This window comes from Ursus maritimus, unplaced genomic scaffold, assembly GCF_017311325.1.
Source record: "Ursus maritimus isolate PB19 unplaced genomic scaffold, ASM1731132v1 scaffold_22, whole genome shotgun sequence".
NCBI classification, from domain to species: Eukaryota; Metazoa; Chordata; class Mammalia; order Carnivora; family Ursidae; genus Ursus; species Ursus maritimus.
In genome coordinates, this window is record NW_024424675.1 from 20,952,867 (window position 1) to 20,971,456 (window position 18,590).

Sequence of the window (18,590 nt, forward strand, 5' to 3'; positions counted from 1 at the left end):
TACCCGTTCTCCCACCTTGGGTTGTTCCTGTTTTTCTTATTGATTTCTAGGAGCTCTTTGTATATTAAGAATGACAACCCTTGGCCTACTGTGTGTAAGTGGCTTCATGATGAGACTGAATATGTAACAGAGGGTTGCAAACATGACATGTGCTTTTTTTCTCCCTCTCTCTTATTCTCTGTTATATCTCTAAAACCTACTCCTTAATTATTTGGACAGATCTCTAAGCTTTCTGGCATTAAAAAACCCAGCCCAGTGCTAAATTTTAAACACATAGATCTAATTCCAAGCTCTCTTCTTTCCCATCCCTGACTTGGCTCCTGACTCCATTATCTGCCCTGTGGAGAGATGTGTCATGCTCTCTCCCTCCCTTGCATGTTGGGGAGCAGAAAAAGGGATGGGGACAGGGACAACAGTCTCTTACTTCTCTGGTGCTGCTGTGGCCTTGCAGCACTCCGCACTGAATAAACTGGGGGCCCCATCACCAGTGAGCTGCAGGGCAGGGGGTCAGGTCCAAATGTTCCTATGCCTCCCTTATGCTCCCCGACCCCTCAGGTGTCGTCACTGGGGCAGGAGTGTGATTTATCGGGGAAGGAGCATGGGCTCTCCTTTTTCCTATCTTCCTAGCTCCCTCACCACCCCCTGGTGCCCCCACAGCCTCTTGCCTCCTTGGGTTGGGAATCTACAGCTCGGATCGAGATCAACTGTCTTCTTCAGTCCCTTTGGCAGAGAATTGGACAAATGGTATCAGTGCAGGCTTCCCCAGGCCTGCTCCTGCCCCTTCGCCAGCTCTCACTCATTCGCTGTTCTCCCCAGTACACATGGGGAGTCAGTAAATGTGTATCCATCAGGGAATGAAATGTCATTTCCATGGTCTTCAGGTCCCTGCTAAACGATGAGTGATTCTCTTGCCACCCCAGCTGGGTTTAGGGAGGTGGGGAAGCATCCAGCCCTGCCCCAGCTCCTGTGGGACAATTTTTGGGGATCCTCTTCAGAAATCCATTTACAGGGGTGCCTGGGTAGCACAGTTGTTAAGCATCTGCCTTCGGTTCAGGTCACGATCCCAGGGTCCTGGGATCGAGCCCACGTCAGGCCTCCTGCTCGGCGGGAAGCCTGCTTCTCCCTCTCGCACTCCCCCTGCTTGTGTTCCCTCTCTCTCTCTGTCTCTCTCGCTGTCAAATAAATAAATGAAATCTCTAAAAAAAAAAAAAAGAAAAGAAAAGAAAAGAAAAAAGAAATCCATTTACACAGGCTGGGGAGGTGGCGGGGGAGTGCAAAGGTAGTTGCCCCCCCCCTACTAAGCCCTGGGGCAGGTGTCAGGCCCCAATTTCACACTCAGGAGGCAGCTCTCTTTAGAACACGGTGGCAGGAATGGGGAGGACTCAGAGACTGTTTCCACCCTTTGTCACCAGTTTTGGAGCAGCAAGATAAGTCCTGTTCATTCATTCATTCAACAAACACTTACAGAGCACCCGGCGTACCCAGCACTGTGCGTGGCGCTGGGAGGAGGGCTGAAAAAGACAGAGAGCCTGGGAAATTTACCTGCCAGTCTAGAATCATATTGTGCATCTTTCCAAAATCTTTCAACGGGTCTGTGATTTGTCTTTTAATTTTGTGTAATAAATCAAATAAAAGCAAACAAGAGGGGGTTTTTTGTTTCTTGTTTTCACCCTTATGTTCCTGGAGTCTAGGAAAGGCCTGGTACATTGCAGGTATTCAAGAAATACCTGCCTGGTGGGAGGACGGATAAATGAATATTGGACCCTTATGCACAAAGAGTTTTGACAGATGGAGAAACTGAGGCTCAGAGACAGGGAGGAACTTGCCCTAGGGCCCAAAGGTCTGAGACAAGAGTCCACATCTGGGGTTCTGTCCCTTCTGCTAGGATTTGAGAGGGGAAGGGAGGCTGTGGGAAGAGGCCAGACCCAGCATTGGGTCAGTGATGACGCTTAACCCATGCCTGGAGGCCCAACTGGATTCTTGACCCTGTCACCCCTCGGAACTTCCTGGTCCCCAGGGTGCTGGCTAAGAGGAGCTGATGCTGTCCCTGGAACACGGGCAGGGTCTGGCATGAAGACCAGCCCTGACTTTTAGGCCTTGTCCCCTTCCCTGATGCTTACTGGCAGTGGGGCCCCAGGATTTCTCTGTGCTGAGCACTGATCGTATACCCAAAGCTTTCTTGGGCTTAATTTTATGAGGTGAGGAGGGTGTTTATGTTGGGCCTGTTCTGAGGGTTAGATTGTCCCTAATATTTATAAAAACCACCAGTTCCTAAGACTACCTGGCTTTAAATCTCAGCTTGCCACTGATCAGCTGTGGGATCCTGGCAACTTACTTACCCTCTCTGTGCCTTAACTTCTTTGTCTGTAACAGGAGATAATAGCACCTCATAGGATTGTTGCGACAGTCTGGCCCTGTCGGAGCCGCACACCACTCACAGATACCCCACTGTGAGTCACCTACGGTCTGCTACACCCTGTTCCAACCGTCTCACACACCAACTTACTGGACCGTCACAGCAACATAAGAAGACAGTTAGAATCCCCATTTTACAGATGGGAAAACTGAGGCTCAGAGAGGTCAGGTGGAGGTTTGAACCCAGTCTTTGTCTCCAGCCAGTGCAGCTAACTGCTCTGCCACGTCCCCCCACCCCCGCCATTGGCACTGTGGGACTTCGGGGCTTGGACGGTCCTTAGAGATGATCCCAGCCCCCCCCCTGGGGGGGGGGATGCTGCCTCCAGAAGTGGGTGACGGGAACCAAAAGGATCGGACTCAAGATCCTCACCCTCACACCCAGCCAGGTTTCAGCAAAGCAGCTCCAACCTTACCCGCCTTATGAACTCAGCGCCCATATCCCATCTCATTACGGGAAAAAGAAGCCTTCCTTGCCTGAAAATATCTTAAAAGCCCTCTATCAAGACCAATCCTTTATATTTCTGCTGGGGAAACTGAGGGATGGGGCGATGAGGAACTCTGCCAAGATCATACAAGGAGTCTGAGTCCAAGCCGAGACAGATACCACCGTCCTGGTCCCCAGCCCTGCACTCTGTCACCCACAGGACTTCCGCAGGACAAAGGAAAGGAGGTTGCTTGTAGAACTGTCAAACCTGGGACCTTTCTCAGATTAATCTTCAGAATCCGGGCTTTCCAGTTCCTCTTAGAAAGTTTCCCCTACATCTGAAACGAATGGTGTACTATATGTAGGCTAATTGAATTTAAATAATAACAAAATGAAAGCTTCCCCTCCCTTCCCTGGAATGCTGGCATTCACATCCTCCCCAGGGCATGGCCCCCCTCCCACGGCATGTGGCACTGGGTCTCCAGATTGGCTGGACACGTCCCACCAGGGTCCTAACTGCGGCAAACGCCCTCTTACTCAGCCAGAGCTGAAGTTTTAGAGCCTCCCAAAGAGCCGGGAGAGGCCTCCACAAATAAAGAGCAATGGGGAATCCTAAGCGCCCCAGGAGAGGGAATGGGAATTAGCAGCTGGGGTTGATGGAGCCCCAGCACTCCCAGGTACTTTGTACGCAGGTCTCAGGCCACTTCATAGCAGCCAAGTGAGTTTAGAGAGGATCAGAGAAGAACGAGACCTGCCCAAGGTCACACAGCAAACCCCAGAGAGCCAGCACTGGGAGGAGCCAGAACCTGTGTGAGTCCACCCCAGCCAACAAGTCCTCACTGAGCACCTGCTGTGTACCTGGCACCTACCCTGCCGGCGCTAGGGCTATGGCCATGTGCAAGCGAGAATCACACCTGCTGCTGGGAGGCGCCGTTCATGGGAGGGGCTTGAGGTGTCTCGAGCACCTGCTCCGCACTGTTCTGAGCACAATGCATTTGGTCCTCACACTATCCCTGTGAGGTACGTACAGAAGAAACGGAGGCTCCAAGCGTCGCAGCAAACTGTCAGGGACGTTCACATGGCAAGCCTGTGCCTGTAGCTGAAAGAGAAAAGGAACTGTTTTCTCAATATTTTTTTTCAAAAGAATGGCAACTGCACCTGCTTGACAATTTTGTGACCGTTGCACGTGTAGGACAAGGCAAGACAGTTTCTTACACGATCTCACATAATTGACAGCAGGATGCCACTTTCACATGCAAGACAGTTTGGGGCCAATGCTATAGGCAGACTGATTTCCTGACAGTTTTACACTCGGGACGGCTGCATGGTGATCTATGTTCATGGATAACAGGGAGCCGAGCTCTGGGGAGATGGGTCCCAGAGGAGCCACCTGGTCCCAGTCTCCGCTGGCTGCTCCTACCCCCCATGTGGCTTGCTGAATAGCAATCCTTTTTTACAAAAAATGATGATTTTTCTGAGGGTCAGTAATGTGGCTTTCCCCTGTACCCATGGGGCTCCCACGGGGAACACAAGTGTGACCACCCTTGATGAGTGGTTAATGGAGAGCAGAATGCCTCCGTGGGGGGCAGGGTGGCTCGTTAGGGGAAAGGGAAGCAGAGATTTGGTTTGGTGAGGGGGGTATGTGTGCCAGGCACAAGCAGCCTGCTCTGAACCTAGCAGGAGGGCCAGGCAGGGGCAACACAGGGCAGGGACTTCATGCTTCAACCCTGAGCACTAGAAACCTTTTGAGGTGGGTTTCCCCTGCCCGCCCACACCCACCACTGTCCCAGCAGCATGCACACTCAGGCACAAACAAACCCAGTCCCTCCCCTTCCTGCCTTGCTGAACTTGGGACTGTCCCCAACTTGGGCTACTTGGAAAGGCCCTCCCATGAGTGGTAAGAGGAGCCGGGTTGCCCTTGCAAATATTACCCCGGCCTCTCATGCATCATCAGGCCCCTAGGGCAAGGTGCTGTCTGGGGAATCTGTCTAGCTCCGCTCTGTCCAGGGGTTGACCTTTGAGCCTCAGTCGGCTCACCTGTATAACGAGGAGTAATAACAACGCCAACCTCCTTGCTTCTGAAAATGAGGTCAGGGACCAGCCATCATCAGCCTCCCGGGGGAGCTTTGTAGAAAAGCCGAATCTCAGACCCCACCCCAGACCTTTAGTATCAAAATCTACCTTTGCACCCAAGAGCCCCGGGCACTCCGTGTGCCGCCCCGGGCACACGGCCATAAGCTTTCAACCAACCCCACGTATGGAGAGGCAGTGGCGCCTCTGCTTTTCATAAGCAGCGCCAGGCGATTCTAAGTGGATTGAAATCAAAGGATCACCACGGGCTGGGAAAGAGCAGGTATGGGTGTGAACCCTGGCTCCCCACCACCCCCCATCCTGCCTTCCCCCCAGGGTCTGTAAAGCATTCCTTCTGGATCCAGATCAGTGCCTGGAGCGGGGCCGGGCCCTTTCCCGCCTCCCGAAGCCCTGGTGGGGGCACCAGGAAAATCCCTCAGAGAGAGTTTGGAAGGGACCTGAAGGAAGAACAATGGAGACAGGTGTTCGCTCCCCGGGGTGAAGGCACACGTGCTAACCTGCTCCACATGCCGGGGCTGAGCTCAGCAGAGGGGAGAATGAAGGACACCTGCCGAAGAGGTGGGCTCAGTCCCTGGACGGCCTGTACTGGGCAGCCGTGCCAACTTCCTGTCTCAGTCAAGGTCAAATGGACGTGGAAGGAGGCAGTGGCCTAAGCACAGCACTGGGAACTTGGCAAGGCCCTAGTAGGGGGCCGGGGGGCAGTGTTGTTCAGCGTGGAGGACTGAGGGAGGCAGGGGGTACACTGGCACCTGGGAGACAGCGTGGCCTCGAGGTGAAGCTTTCGGCTTCTGGAGTCACCCCGCCCGGGGCTGACTGTCTGCTGCGCCTCCTACTGCGTGCGTTGGGCAAGCAGCAGCACTGCCCTGGGCCTCAGTTGTCTGCTCTCTGGAATGGGTATGACGGTAGTTCTCCAGTGAATTTTGCAGCATCTCCACGTGGGATGGTGAGCGGCTCTGGGAAGACTGAGGCTGGGAGGGGCAGTATTTGTCAGGATGATTAGGATGAGCGAAAGCAAGGTGCTGACTCGTCTGCGTGGGGCGCTGTGGTTTTTCCCTGCCCTCCTGGGGCTCACCCGGCAGGGGTGGAAAAGGGACATCATCAACTTCCTTTGCAACGTGTGAACCTGGCCCTCCCACCCCAGCTGCAGTTCGCTGAGCACAAAGTGCAAAGCTATGGAAACTTGAAGGAGAGCACTCCAAACTGTGCCCCGGCCCTCGACGGAGCAACTTGGGGCGCCTCCCATGTCTCTCACAGAAATAGAATAATAAATAGTGTCCGTTTGTCTGCCATGGGTTGTGCTAAGCACTTTGCATGGATGAGCTCGTGTCATTTCAGACAAGTGTCTGGGAGCTGGTTGCTGCTATTGTCCCCATTTTGCAGAAGAGGAGACTGAGGTTCAGAGTAGTGAAACCGCTTGCCTAAGCTCACCCAACCAGGAAGTGGTGGTTTGTCAGCCTCCAAAACCAAGACCACCCCAACATTCTGCTGAATGTGAGGCCCTCTAGGATCCCCCCTGGGTACTGAGAAGAGGCCAGGGGGCTGGAGACCTTTAGCCCTGCACCCCGTGGAAGACTACAGGCTGGGAGTCCTCTCCAGGGCCCATTCCTTGCTGGGGATGGTGCAATCTGCCCCCCAGTCAGGGATGTGCCACGGGCTAGCTTAGTGGCAGTGACTGCCTCCCATATGTGGTGGCCTGAGTGGACAGGCGGGAGCCCAGATGTTGTTTATTTCCTTTGGTCATCAGTGACATGTGTCCCCCACTGCCAGGCGAGGATGAGAGGACACACTGCCCAGCGCTCTCTGCAAGCCCCCTCACTTCCACCATGGTTCTGGATCCTTCCCAGGGACAGAGCAGGACTCAGGGCAGGGACTGGCCCTCCTCAGGTCGCATGGCCTTGGGGCAAGGGGCAGCAGTCTCTCTCCATCCCCATCCTTCGCACCCCCCAGGGAGGCCTTCGGGGACAGCTGTGTTAAATCCTCAGTCAACCATGACACACGATGTTCTCATGCTAGGCGCACTTCCCTGGGCACACCCCAATTAGGAAGAAACTCCACCCCCCAAAAATGTTGACATCAAAATAAAAAGTTCTGCACTGATTGCCCAAGCAAGTCCCAAATCACAGACTCCCCCAGACGCGTGGCAGGTGGCAATAGGAATGATCCTGAGCCCTCGTCGGTGTCAGGCCTGCTGGGGTCCTCACAACGTCCCCTGGAAGGTCAGCCAGTATGACGCTTGTTTTACAGGTGGGAAAACAGAAGCCCAGAGAGGTTAAGGCACGAGTTCAAGGTCATATGGGCAAGGATAAGGTGCAGAACTGGGATCTGAACCCACATAGTCTGGCTCTTAATCCGACTCCAGTCTTCGAGTGTGGTCCCAGGACCACCAGCACAAGCAGCCCCTGGGAACCTGTTAGCAGTGCGCGTTCTCAAACCCGGCCCAAACCCACCAAATCACCAGCCCATGGGGGAGACCCAGCCAGCTGTGTTTTAACAAGTCCAAGGTGAATCGGATGCATGCCCCCCATGTTTGAGAACCCCTGCTCTACATTGCCTCCTAACACCAGTGAGTGAGATGGGTGTGAGATAAACGGAGGCTCAAAGATGATAATACAGACCAGCTGACCTTTGCCCTCAGTGCCGAGAATCATTAAAGGGAATGGTGGGGCAGCCTGGCGAGCCTGTGCCCAGCTGTGTAACTTCAATCAATTATTGCCTTATGGGAATGCAGGCCCAGTGTTGGTAGATACTCGGATTTTTTCCAGAGAGGTCCAAATTCCAGCTTTTTATGTGAAATCTGTTTTTTTTTAATGTTAGCCATCTATCCAAATTAGGGTTCTTTTGTTTGTTTCTTGTTTTGTTTTGTTTTGTTTTGTTTTGTTTTAAGTGTGGGGCTGGATTTCTCAACTTGGGTATTACAGATTTTTCGGAGACAGACTCGCTGTGGGCTGCTGAGGACGTGAACCTGTCTGGGAGAACATGTAATCTTCGGGGTCTTAGATGTCACCCTCTGCCTTTTGACCCCCTTCAGAAAGCTCTGCAGGCTGAAGGTGGGTGGGAGGCATGATATAGCAGAGATGACCCTTGAATCCACTTGAAATCCCCAAATGGAAAAAATACAGAGATCCCTCGCAAACGTTGAGCTGTTGACTCCTATTGCTATGAGGTGCCTGGGGTTGTTCTCAGGCTGTGGGTCACCCAGAGGTTGGGAACCCTTGTTGGAAGACACAGGTCATTCCCTGATCCCAACAGAAAGGATAAACCCGCCCTTCACCCAAGACCAATACTTCTTCTCATGGCGGCCCTGAAGACCATCTCCCTGGGCCCTGCTGACCAGGAGCACCTCTGGTCTCTGTTTGCTCACCTGTGAAAGAGAAGAGGGTCCAAGTGGGGCCTGACATCCCACCATGGGCCATGACAGTGAGGGAGCAGGAAAGGAACTTGACCTTACACTGATAAAGAAGCACATACTATGTGCCAGGCACTCGCTGTTTTGTTTGCACACACCTCCTATCAAGGCCCACGAGGGTAGGAATTGCTACCACAGGTTTTCAGATGGGGAAACTGAGGCCCACGGAGATGAGGGTACTGGTCCAAGGTCACTCCATGCGTGGTGGAGCCAGGGTTGGAACCTGGGCACCTGCACCATAACACATGTCCTTAGATTTCTGAAGGCACAGAACAGGTCATCGCTTCAATGTGACAACAATAGCCACAGTGTATCCAGTGTATGGGGGGGCCTGCTTTGGGCCGGGCTCAAAGCCAAGAGTTTTCCAGGAACCGCCTCTTTTAATTACAACAACCCTGTAAGATAAGCCTTATCACTCCCTTTTACACTAGAGTGAGCTCAGAGAGCTAAAGCACTTTGCCCATGATCACACGGCTGCCCCCCAAAGCACATAACCATAGAGCCCGTCGCACCGGGCCTGACGCAGAGTACTATTGGTTGGGTGCATGGATGGATGGATGGATGAACGGATCGCTCAACCCCGGGCTAGCGCATGCATTCAGAGTTGCTATAAGCCTGCGTCCCTTTGGAAACTGCCAAGCCTGATGTGATCCATTCCACTGTCATTTGCTTGGGGAAAGACAAAGTGACTCAGATGTCATTCCAAACCCGTCCAACCACTGGAGTAAAACAGGGCCATGCATTTGGGGCCTGGTATTTTGAGTGGGGGAGGATGGTTGTGATCATGGGAGACAATTGATAAAGGAAATCACATGGGGTGCCATCCCCTCTGATGCCCCCTGAAAACCCAGGGGGTTGCAGGTAGAGCTCGAATGCTTTCATTTAGAAATGTGCACCTGAGCTGGGAGAGGCCAGTGTTGAAGGCCAGGAGACAGCTGAGGTATAAAAGAAGCGAGGGGCTTTCAAAGCGTGTTCCCTAAAACCCAAGGCCCATTGGGAACCATGGTAGGCAGGCTGGGTGGCTGGGGCTCCAGGTCCCTTGGCCTTGAGGGAACTGGAACCTGGGCTTATGATGGTCAGAAACTTTGCCTTTTGGGGCCCATGAGGTTTCTGGTTGCTTTATTCTCTCTGCATATGATGTGTTTCTTTCTCTCTCTGCTTCTGTGTATTAGTCAGGAGTCTCTGGTTGTAAGTGACAGAAAACCTAACCCAAAGTGGCTTGAGAAAAGAAGAGAATTTAAGGACCCTCCCAAGGGTGAATCCAGGTGCACACACAATCTCTTAGCAATGCTGCTGCTTTGTGGCCTCCATTCTCCGGACACCCTTCTGTCATGTGGTCCCCACCAGCTCTCGTTTACATCTTCCTAATCCAAATGGAGTGGAAAAGAAAATTCATGTACGTGCATATGTGTGTGCACACACACACACCTGTTAACCACTCCCCCCCAAAAATCTCAAGACTAGATCTTGTTGAGACGTGTGCCTATGTCTGAACCAACCACTATAGTCAAGAGGACCTGGGGTGAAGTGCATCTGGCTGGAGAGACTCCACATGAACCTCGAAGTCAGAGAGTGCAGACGGATGGGGTCTCTGTTAGCAGAGAGAGGGGCCACAGATGCTAGTGCCCACCGAAGCTTCTCACACATGGGCACTACCCTGCCCTCCTGCAAATGTCCTTAGATCAAGAGGCCAACCCAGACCAGTGACTGCTGGCCCGAAGTTAAAATTCTCAAGACAGACGGTCTAATTGACCAGGCAGGAAGAGCCATCAGTCCCTAGTTCAGTCTGTCCACTGGCCACTTGTCCATTGGCCAAAGGACAGGGTCATGCAATTCAAGCATGGTTGCCAGGTCTGGTTGTCGGGAAAAGGAGATGGTGAGCAGGGAAGACACATCCAAAATACCTATTACATTTATTTTGGGCTTATTATAACGTACATTCCTGGGCCCGAACGAGACACCTTACAAGACTCCCTGGGGATTCTTACGCACAGTCAAGTTTAAGAACTATCATGTTTGAATCTTTCTATTTTTCTTAGGATTTTATTTACTTGAGAGAGAGTAAGTGAGAGAGAGCACAAGCTGGAAGGGGTGGGGGAGAAGCAGAGGGAGAAGCAGACTCCCCACTGAGCAGGGACCCTGCTGCAGGACTTGATCCCAAGACCCTGGGATCATGACTTGAGCAGAAGGCAGACGCTTAACCAATTGAGCCACCCAGGCGCCCCTACGTTTGGATCTTTCTAAAGCAGCATTGTACAAACTCTCGTGGTCATCACTTATTATTCGTAGAATTATCACTCAAGTCTCTACACCCATGACCTTAGGGAGGAGAGAAATAGCATTGCTCTTTCCAACAAGTTACAGAGATGTGATGATGAAAAGCCAGAGTGAAGCCATCAGAATTGAAAGTTAGAGGTGCCATTACAATATAGAGGCACTAGAGGGCACCCTAGCCCACCACCAGGAACAAGGACGCGAAAGGAGGCAAAGCTACCTCTTCAAACACCTGAGTTTGAAAGAAGTCAGTTGAGATCCATCCCCTGCATGCACAATGTGTACACACACACACACACACACACATACACACCCCATCCAAGGTCAGAGGAGGCTCCTTATCAGATTCTTCTGTCTTCAGCATTGTTGAAATGTCACTCTACAAAAAATGCTGCAGCTCTCATTGCCGTTTGGCCACCTGACCTTGGGGAAGGTTCCACCCCTGTGGTCTCAGGATCCCCAGAGCAACCGCAGGGGTTGGGCTGAATGATTCCTAAGCTCTTGCCAGAGACCGGTTAGAAAGAGTTTGCTTTGTCCCGTCTACGTTACCATTCAGCCACTCCTGTGGGCTTCAGCCCTCCCACCGGCTGTGAGGTCCCATGATGGCGGGGGCCATGCACGGCTCATCCCCGCCGCCCCAGGCTCGGCTTGACACACAGGAGCCCTGAACGAATGCTCCATGTGGGCAGTGGAGGCTGGCTGACGGGGTCCCCGCCTCCATGCATGCTGCCGGACCCTGGGAGTGCCTCTCACCTCCCTGAGCTTGTCTGCTCGTCTGCCAAGTGGGCAAGGTCACTCGTGCCGGCTGTGAGTCTCTGTCCACACACTCAGTTGCAGGGTATGTTATTCTGTTTTTCTCTAACTGAATCTAATTTCTACTTTGAACTCCTATTCCGCCGGGTGGCAGAGATCACCTCAAGCCAGGTGAGGGTCCCTTTGCCCTTTGTTGTGGGGCCGCATCTCAGGTCCAGCAGGATTACATAGCACCAAGGCACTGAGGAGAGGTACCCTGGTCTCCACTGACGTCACCCTGTGCCCACCTGCGAGGCTGAAGAGCCCACAGCATCAGCCATGCTCATGCAGTCTTCAGTATCTGTCAGAAAGTTCCACTGGCCTAAACAAGAGGGGCAACACTTTCCTCCCTCTCCTATACAAGAATCTGAGGTAGACAGCCCTGGGTTAGCATGGCCGCACCACGGCCTTTCTGCCAGGTCCCTCTGCCCCCTGCATCTGCCCTGGCTCTGGCTTCGAAGTCCGCAATCCCACAGGCAGAGGAAGAAGGGGAGGAAAACAGAGCCGCCCTTCTTTAAAGGTCATTCCCAGAGTGTGGCACGGGACACTCCCCCTTGAAGCCGATTGGTCAGAACTTAGGCACCGCACCTCATACCTCTGCAAAGGAGCCTGGGAAATGTAGTCTTTATTCTTGGAAGCCATGCCTTTGGCTAAACCTAAGGGTTCCCTTACTTAGGAGAGAACGGACCTGGGAGCATAACTAACATAGGGCTCATGGCTGCAGGTCTCCACGGCTCTCAGAACTTCTGTCACCTTCTCTTCCCCCAAATGTCAGCTTGAGGATGGGCCAGGGCTTGGGGAAGGAAGCTGGGAGGGATAGGAGTAGAAGATAGTCCTCTTCCCTCCCCCATCCTTCCCCCAAGCCCCCCACACAATAGAAGCTAAACATTTTTGTAAATATATTTTTATTGTAAAGTATTTCAAACCTACAGTCAAGAATAAAAACCACAATGAACATTTGCGTATCTTTCCCCACTTCTTGCCTGGGAGGAGCCACATCCTGAATTCGGTGTTTATCAGTCCCTTACATCTACTCTTTTTATTTTTTTTAAAGATTTTATTTATTTATTTGACAGAGAGAGAGACAGCCAGCGAGAGAGGGAACACAAGCAGGGGGAGTGGGAGAGGAAGAAGCAGGCTCATAGCGGAGGAGCCTGACATGGGGCTCGATCCCAGAACGCCGGGATCACGCCCTGAGCCGAAGGCAGACGCTTAACGACTGCGCCACCCAGGTGCCCCCCTTACATCTACTCTTAATACAAATATTAGTATCATATATGTCCCAGAGTCTCGTTTGGCAGGGCTCTGAACTCTATACAAATGGCTTCTTCCTCTATGATTCATTGTGCACTTTGCATTTTCGCTGTCAGCATTGTCTCTGAGAGGTATCTGTGAGGACAGCTGCAATTCCGCCTCAGTCATGCATCGTGGGTCCTATATGTGGTATATGGCTGAGGTATGGGACTGCACCCCGGAGTGCTTCTCTCTTCTTTTGATAGACAGGTGTTTATAGTTGTTTGCTATTAAATGATGCTGCAGCGAACATCTCTGCTCATGTTTCTTTGGGCGCAGACACAAGAGTTTCTCTGTGCCTGTGGTTCTGAGAGCACGGCCCCGCCTCAGATCTACTCAGGCAGACACGCGGACACTCAGGGTGGAACCCAGCGCTATGTGTTGTAACGGGACCTGTAGGAGAGGCTGATACAAGAGTTTGAGAAGCCCTGCTCTAGGGCTTACACCACGGGCCAAATCGCTGTGATCAGAAAAGGCACATCCTCAAATTTACTAGATGTTGCTGGATTTTTCTCCAGGGTTTATTTACACTCCCATCAGAAAGGAAAGTTTCCTCTCATCCTTGCCATAATAATAATTCTGTCTTATCAACATTGAACCTGTTTCCCATTGGGTGGGAGGTCTGGGCTCTGTTTGCTTCTCAGCTGATGTTCTCTCTCTGGCCTTGGGGACCCCTGTTATGACATCACACTCTCTCTCTTTGCCCTCAGGTCCCTGTGGGGCTACAGCTTTGAAAACACACAACCTTTACTCTGCTCTTCTGTGGCTGTTTCTCTTCCCAGGGGCATTCGTGAGCCCGCTGGACCAGTCAGGGCTCTCAGGTGAAAGCTGCAGCAACGGGAGTGATCAGCCGGATGTGGGGCTTCACAGGATCCAGGCAGCCAGAGATCAGACTTGGAGAAATGGCGGGACCCATCCCAGAGCGGGAGGGCGGGGAAGCGGAAAAGGCCCAGACTGGTCTGGGCACACCTCACCATGACCCTCATCCTCACATAGCCCCTCACCCTTTTTGTCCAACTCCCAGGACTTGGGGTCACAGGAATGAGTATCTTATTGGTCACTGCCCATCACCGCCAACTTGAAGAAGGGCTGGACTTCCTTGGTTTCTGTTCTGGGGGGGGGAAGGGGACCAGGATTTGCCCTTCTCCAGGTCCTCACACAATGGGGAATTTCTCTAAAAGGCAGATAAGGCACCAATAGAAAGTGGGGGGGCAGAGCTGGAGAGTCAAGAATGTCCTATGCTGGGTGGCTGTGGGCTCAGGCGAGCCAAGGTGTGTTACTGGTTTATTAAACGGTCTGACCTTGATGGGGTATAAACGCGGAACAGTTTAACGTGTCCCCAGTTGCCTCTAAGAAGCTGCTCGGTCCTTCACGACACCCGGGCACTTTCTGACTCTCCCCAGCTCCTACCTCCAGTGGTTTTCCCCGCTGCCTCTTGCTGGGACACTTGCCAGCAGCCAGCCTGCTTGGGTGAGGCCGCAGCATCAGCCCTGAAACCCGGCTACTTCTAAGGGTCCCTTGCTGCTGAGAAGCCCCTCGTGCTTGCCGTGAACGACAACAGTGTGTCCCGTTGCTGCCTCTCCTCTCAGCTCTGCCCTTCTCTCTCCTGGCCTCTGTTCTCTGCTCAGAGAGGCACGGGAAGGGGCAGGGCTGCAGGGCTGCAACAGAAATGAATGCCCAACTGGGGCATGAGAAGCTGGCCACGCCTTGTTGCAGGCACCCCGTCTCTGTAAGGGGCACCCTGCCTCTCTTCTCGGTTGGTTTTGGGAATTAGGAACCGAGGGAAAGCCATAGCCACCCACCCCCGCCCCAGGCTGACAACTCGGAACTCCCATGAGCCCCTCTCTCTAAGTGGTCGGCTTAATCAGGTGATGGTCAGGATAGCAGCAATGCCTTGGAGAGGCTCTCTTTCTAGGGTATTCTCTGCCTCCTTCTTCCCAGCTTTGGGTTCTGGTTGCTGACACTGGGGCAACAAAAGTTTCCTCCCCTCAGCCCGCTATATTGATGACGCTGGGAGCGTTTGATAATGGTGACGGGAGGGAGGGAGTCTTGTTCAGAAACAAAGCAGGAGGACGAGGGTCTCCCCCACCCCCACATGCAAGCCCACCCCCCACACACACTGAAAAACACACACTATTTCCGTAAAGGTTAAGTTTGCCTGTGAGTTATAGAAAACTCCAAATAACAATAATTTAAATGAAACAGTGATTTCTCTCTCCTGTAAGTCTACACGGACAGACCAGGGCTGGTATAGCGGTTCTACCCTCCTCGGGGACCCGGGCTCTTTTTTCTTATTTCTCTATCATCCTCAACACATGGTTCCCACTTCATGATCCAAAGTGGCTGCATGTGTTCCAGCCATCGTGCTCACATTCCACCCATCAGGAAGGATTAGGGGATGATGAAGGGCATGTCCCTGCCCTTTAAGGCAGCTTCTTAGAAGTTGCACACACTGCTCTAGCTTATACCCCCTTGGCCAGATTGGGGTCTGGGAAATGTAGTGCTTTGTCTGGGTGGCCATGTGTTCAGCTAATATGCCCCATGATGCAGTCTGAGTTGCTCACATATATGGTTTGACTTTTTCTCTCCCACTGTCCCCCACCGTCCACCCTGGTCTGGCTGGCAGTGGGCACTGGTCCGGGGGGCAACTGCACCGGCTGTGTCATCTGCTCAGAGGAAAATGGCTGCTCCACCTGCCAGCAGAGACTCTTTCTGTTCATCCGCCGGGAAGGCATCCGCCAGTACGGCAAGTGCGTGCATGACTGTCCCTCCGGCTACTTCGGCGTCCGCGGCCAAGAGGTCAACAGGTGCAAAAGTACGTGGCTCCTCCCTCGTCCTGTGCTAGCACTGGGCTCCCGAGACCTCTGGCTCACATCCCACCTCTCACCCCAACACGGCCGCAGGGCAAGTGGCGCGTGCCTGAGCCCAGACTCTCAGATACTTGCTCGGTTTCAGGCTGGCTCAGAAGCCCTAAGCAAGTCAGTGCCCCCGCTGGTCTCAGCACAATAGAGCAGAAAACCCTTCACCTCTATCTAGCCTAGTTCACTGTGTGGCCTTGGGCATGTCACTCACCCTCTCTGGGCCTAGCTCAAATAGGAAAAGGTATCCTAACTCTAATTTTCATTGTGACCTGACAGAAGTCATGACCACATTTGAGCTTTGATGGAAATGCAGCAGGAAGTCCTCACTCACAGCCCAGATTTGCTGTGTGACTTTAGACAAGTCACTTGCCCTCTCTGAGCTCTGGCTCAAATGAGGAAGGGAATCTTGACCCCAGTGCAGATGAAGAAGGGAGTTCTCGAATGCAGTTCCCACACAGGTGTGGGCTTCAAAGGAGACTGAATCCTGACCCCGGTGCTGCAGAGCTCAGGCTGCTCGAAGGCCTTTCCACCTCAGGCAGGCACAGAGGGCCCCCTTCTGGGCAGCTCCTCTCACCAGGGGTGATGCCGGCTCTCTTGCAGAATGCGGGGCCACGTGTGAGAGCTGCTTCAGCCAGGACTTCTGCATCCAGTGCAAGAGGCGGTTTTTCCTGTACAAGGGGAAGTGTCTGCCCACCTGCCCGCTGGGCACCGTGGCCCAGCCCAGCACACGGGAGTGCCAGGGTGAGTGCGGGCCTCCTCGCCCTGCCTCCTTCCCTTGCGGGGCTGGTGAGGGCTGTCAGGGGACCTGGAAGAACCATAGGAGAATGTCACGTGGTGCTGGGAGGCCCAACAGGTGACGTCAGGGACACACAGGGACCCTCAATGCACTGGAGCCATCGTGAGCACCATTATTATGATCACTGTCACTAGTGACATCAGCTCTGTGGCTATTACCCAGGGAGGCCCCAGAGTTCACAGGAAGAGCACTGATTTGAGAATAAGACAGACCTGGGTTCAAATCCTTTTCATGTCTCCCTTTTGCCCCTCCCTGAGCCTGGCTAATCTCCCCACCCCTCCTTCAAGCGTCAGGTCAGGAGTCTCCTCCTCCAGGAAGCCTTCTGGGTCCCTCAGGCCCCTGGGACCCATGCGTCTTCTGGGCTCCGGCAGCTGCCTGTGCTGCCCCCACTACCGCACTAGCACGCTGCACTTCCAGCCTGACGTTTCGGGGTGGTGCACTCCGGGCTCCAGAGCCGGGTCTGTCTCTGCCTACCGCCGCTTAGTGCCTGGCACAGCACAAGGCACACCAGAGGTGCTCAGCCCTTGCTTGGCGAAGGAACATATCTAGCAGGAGGACCACTGTTCTCAGGTCTGGAGACCTGGTTTCTGGGCCCAAGTGGATCTTAAACACTTGCCATGTTCTGATGTGGAGCCCCTTCTCTGTTCCCTTAGCAGGCCCCTTACCTGCTCTAGGTCTCAGTGGCCTAATCTGCAAAATGGGGGAATTAATAGCTGCCCTGTTCTTTGCCTACCTCTCAGGGACTCAGGAAAGCATATATACATTTATATGTATTTCAAAATTGTTTCCTACTGAGAACTTTCTTGTCCCATGACCTCGTTTTTCTTCACAATAGCAAGGCATAGCTTCCGCTTTCCACAGCCCATCCCAGGCACATGATCAAGGTCAAAGGATGTCCTGGCCCTAAGGGTCTCCCAGGAGACCTTCTGGCCTCTTGGCCTGCCCTCCCCCTCGCAGCCTTCCCCCTGCCCCCACTCTAGCTGCCCTCCCTCAGACAAGGTCCCCAGGCCCCCGGGGCTGTGCACACCTGCCTGCACCCTGCTTCCTGGATCGCCTCCTCTCCCTTTAGCTCCTCTGTCACCTCCTCCAGGAAGCCTTCCCCTCTAAAGCCAGCAGTCACTCCTGCCTCTGGCCCGGGATGCTTTAGTCCGGCGCTCTTCCCAGGCCCCCATCATCATCAATAGATAGTGAAGTGTCTCCGCTCTGCTCCTTGTGAGAGCTGATGTCTTCAGGCCCCCCGACCCTGCCCTGGGATCTGCAGGACACTCCCTGCCAGCTGACCCGATCTGTCTGTCTGTCTGTCCCTCTCTCCACCCTACAGAAGAATGTGAGCTGGGCCCCTGGAGCAGCTGGAGCCCCTGCACGCACAATGGGAAGACATGTGGCTCGGCCTGGGGCCTGGAGACCCGGGTGCGGGAGGCCGGCCGGGCCGGGCCGGAGGAGGCAGCAACCTGCCAGGTGCTGTCTGAGTCAAGGAAGTGTCCCATCCAGAGGCCCTGCCCAGCAGGTGAGCACCAGCCGGCATTCAGGGCTGCAGCAGGCAGGGCCCCTGGGGGGGGGGGGCGCTGGGGGGCTGGGGAGATCGCCTGCCCAAATAGCCCCTGTAGGGCAGCCCGAAAGTCCAAGATGAGCCATACCTTCCCGTGGGTTAAGTCCTGCCCTCCCTGGTGTCCTTTTGAAGGCAGGCTTCCCTGCCAGGGTCAGTCCCAGCTGCGGGAGGGATATGTGCCTGCCTTCATCAGGACTTCTCTGCCCTTTCAGAATGACCGCCTCCCTTTTAAAACAAGGATTTCAGAGCACCCTCTTTATGACTCCAAAGTTCATGGATAATGTAATCCCCTTGCACAGGTCATTTTTTTAAAAAATCAGTCATATAAAAGAGAAATAAAAGAAATTTCCCCACGTGGCCACACTTGGGCTCAACACACGTTGGGACACTTAGATGAGTCAGGGCAAACGTGAGAGCTAAGGTCGGGGGCCAGAGAGGCAACTTTCCAAGAGGGGACCCCAACTCTCAATAAAGCCCAAGTAAGCCCTCTGATCTCTTGGCGGGCCCCACGCTGGCAGCCTGGGGGTGCTCAGTGTCGGGCAAGTGTTCAAAAGCACATGGACGGAGGGGCTTTCCCCAGCCGCACTGGCTTCAGAAACCATGCCCTGTGCTCTTGGTGCAGAGAGGAACCCCAGCCAGAAGAAGGGCCGGAGAGACCGGCGCCCACGCAAGGACAGGAGGCCGGACCA

At 53.7% G+C, this 18,590-nt stretch overlaps 1 protein-coding gene across 1 annotated transcript in view; it reads left to right on the forward strand.

Moving 5' to 3' along the window:
• RSPO4 (R-spondin 4) overlaps positions 1 to 18,590 on the forward strand; it is a 33,398-nt gene that overhangs the window by 14,116 nt on the left and 692 nt on the right. Inside the window, exons 2-5 of the mRNA XM_040638664.1 lie at positions 15,322 to 15,510; positions 16,157 to 16,297; positions 17,674 to 17,859; positions 18,524 to 18,590. The exon at positions 18,524 to 18,590 is cut by the window's right edge and continues 33 nt beyond it. Coding sequence (XP_040494598.1) covers positions 15,322 to 15,510; positions 16,157 to 16,297; positions 17,674 to 17,859; positions 18,524 to 18,590 — 583 coding nt within the window. The remainder of the gene's footprint in view (positions 1 to 15,321; positions 15,511 to 16,156; positions 16,298 to 17,673; positions 17,860 to 18,523) is intronic.